A 2,984-nucleotide genomic window follows, 5' to 3' on the forward strand; every position below is an offset into this window, starting at 1 on the left:
TCATGCCAGATTTATAATAAATTAATAAAAAAATTTATATTTTATATTATATTATATTAATTTTTATAGATAATATTTCATATTATTTTATATATTTTATATATTTTTAATTTTTTATTAATTTATTACAACAGCGATAATGATGCCACCGTTGCAACGATTATTTTCTCCCGAACCACGCCTAACCGCCCAAGTGCGCAACGAGGCCCAAACGAGGCCCAACATACACCTATCAGAGCGGTATCGCATGACGACGCCCACGTGTCAACTCTACCATGATCGCACGCTTTCAAGAAGCCGTGAGAAACTTCCATCATGCTCTCGACTCTCCACTATCTCAACACGTTGCGTCACCGCTTTCTCCAATTCCCCCTCCAGAGACTTCTCCCCCTCATATAAAAAATATATCCGACCCCTTATCTCCGTGCAAACGAAAGCGGAGATAGATTTCTGTTCGAAAACCAAACCAAAGCACCAGGCGAGTGAGCTGCACTGCCCAGAGATAGGTATGGACCTGTTCGAGGAGCCCTTATTCTCGACGCTGCAGCAGCTGATGGAAATCCCGGAGGAGATGGAGAAGGCCTTCAATGCGCCAACCCGCGCCTACGTCCGGGACCGGAAGGCGATGGCGTCGACACCGGCGGATGTGAAGGAGCTGCCGGGGGCGCTGCTGTTCCAGATCGACGTGCCCGGGGTCAAGTCGGAGGAGATCAAGGTTCAGGTGGAGGACGACCGTTTGCTGGTTGTCAGTGGCGAGCGGAAGCGGCCTGAGGATAAGGAAGGCAAGTACCTTCGCATGGAGCGCCGAATGGGCAAATTCATGCGCAAGTTCCCACTGCCGCAGAACGCCAACCTGGACGCCATCTCGGCGGTCTCCCAGGATGGCGTGGTCACCATCACCGTCGAGAAGTTGCCGCCGCCGGAGCCGAAGAAGCCCAAAACCATCGATGTCAAGGTCGCTTAAAAGGATCGAGGGCAGGTGTCGTGAGAATATGAGAGGGAAGCAGGGTTCGGTTTGAGTGTCTGTTATTGTAAGATAAATAAACGGTTTTTTTTTTCTATATATCTTTTTTGCCCTTTTCTTTTCTCTTTTTTGTTTCGGGTGGTTAAATGTTACAAGTCGTCCGGTGCATTCACGTGTGATGAACAAGAACTGTGTTTGTGTAAACTTTTTCTTTTTCTTTTTTTTCTGTTGGGGGATACCGACCGACCGACCGGCTGACCGACTGGCATCCCGACCGGTTGCCCGGCTGACCGACTGGCGTCCCGACCGGTTGACGGTCGGGAGCGTCCGACTGACGGACGCTACTACCGGCCATTTAACGGTCCATCGCCGACCGAGGGTATGTCGGACGTATCTCCCCCCGACCGACTGGACTCAGAAGTCTGATGGCCGACTTACGGAAAGCTCGCCGACCGACCGAAGGAACCCGACGCCACTCTGCTGGCCGCCGACCTAGGGTCGGCTGACTCTTCCAAACGCCGTACAGCCGTCAGGTCTTGTCAGCTCTGACAGCAATATGCGGCACGGTCATTTTGGGGCATTGTCCTGCCAGGGGCATTGTCCTGCCAGAGGCATTGTCAACCTTGATGATTTGACAGCCCCCGCGGCGATGTGACATCCTCACGGCGACTCTGACAGTCCACAGTGAGTTGACAGTTCCTCACTTGTCCGCGCCATTAATGACGGCGCCATACCTAGCTCCACTATATATACCGGGGAAGGCAACAGTGCAGGGGATCGATCCGCTCGTCTCTCCCACATACGCAGGCTCGCCCCTCTCCCTCTCTCTCTCTCTCTCTCTCTCTCTTTCTCAGAGCTCTCTGTCTGCATTTTACTGTTGCCCAGTCACCTCCCTGACTTGACCGTCGGAGGGTCCCCGCCGGAGCCGCCTCCGGTCAGTGCGGACTTCCTCTTGCAGGTGCACGCTCCACGGCGATCGGGCGACGAGGCGATTGGCCGCAACAGATTGGCGCGCCAGGTAGGGGCCAGCATGACAAAGACAAGAGCTCAACGATCGAGAGTCACTGGGTCGGCGAGGCACTCTTCCCGCCGGGAAGAGGCCTCCCCGCCCCACCGGCGGCGGAGCCTAGCTCTCCACACCCTGCAGTGACCACGGAGACCCAGATTGCGGCCATCGTACGGCAGATGACCGTACTGACCGACGCAGTCAAAAGCCTCCAGCAGCAACCGGCGGCCCGACCTATGCCTTCCAGGAGCAGCCGCCGACGACCGCGCCGATCCCTGTCGCCTCCATGCGAGCGCTCCCACGGAGAGGAGGAGGGACGACCACGGCGCGACGACCGACGATCCCAGCGGCCCTCTCCCTCCCCGTTGGAACGGGCAAGGAAGGAGAAGCGGCCGCGCACACCGTCGGCCTCCCTTTCGGAATCTTCCGAAGGCTCCACCCCTGGGGTCTCCCAGCATCGACGAGCGGACGACTACGAGCGACGGTTCGAGGAAATCGACCGCCGACTCGCCCAACTGCAGACGGACGGTCAGAGGTCTTCGAACGACATCGACTTTCAGACCGCCCAACCTCTCTCCCGACTGGTCCTCGATGAGCCGATTCCCAGTCGGTTCAAGATGCCGCACGTGGAGCCATACGACGGCTCCACCGACCCAGTCGACCACCTCGAGAGCTACAAAGCTCTCATGACGATTCAAGGGGCAACCGACGCTCTTTTCTGCATCGGCTTCCCCGCCACGCTCCGCAAGGCTGCCAGGGCTTGGTACTCCGGTCTTCGATCGGGCAGTGTCCATTCCTTCGCGCAGCTCGAGCACTCGTTCGTGGCCCATTTCAGCACTAGCCGAAAGCCGCCGCGAACGTCGGACAGCCTTTTCTCCCTTAAGCAAGGGGAAAACGAGACGCTCCGACACTTCGTGGCGCGATTCAACGCGGCCACGCTCGAGGTCCGGGATCTCAACGAAGACATGGCTGTTTCAGCAATGAAGCGGGGCCTGAGGTCGTCCCGATTCACGT

The 2,984-nt window shown here is 56.6% G+C and overlaps 1 protein-coding gene across 1 annotated transcript; it reads left to right on the top strand.

Moving 5' to 3' along the window:
• Positions 1-414: 414 nt before the first annotated feature.
• On the top strand, positions 415-1,065 carry LOC105040382 (17.1 kDa class II heat shock protein). Its single transcript, XM_010916872.4, has one exon. It carries the CDS (start codon positions 509-511, stop codon positions 962-964), a length of 456 nt encoding a protein of 151 aa, XP_010915174.1. The 5' UTR covers positions 415-508; the 3' UTR covers positions 965-1,065.
• The last annotated feature ends 1,919 nt before the right edge of the window (positions 1,066-2,984 follow it).

This window comes from Elaeis guineensis, chromosome 3, assembly GCF_000442705.2.
Source record: "Elaeis guineensis isolate ETL-2024a chromosome 3, EG11, whole genome shotgun sequence".
NCBI lineage: Eukaryota > Viridiplantae > Streptophyta > Magnoliopsida > Arecales > Arecaceae > Elaeis > Elaeis guineensis.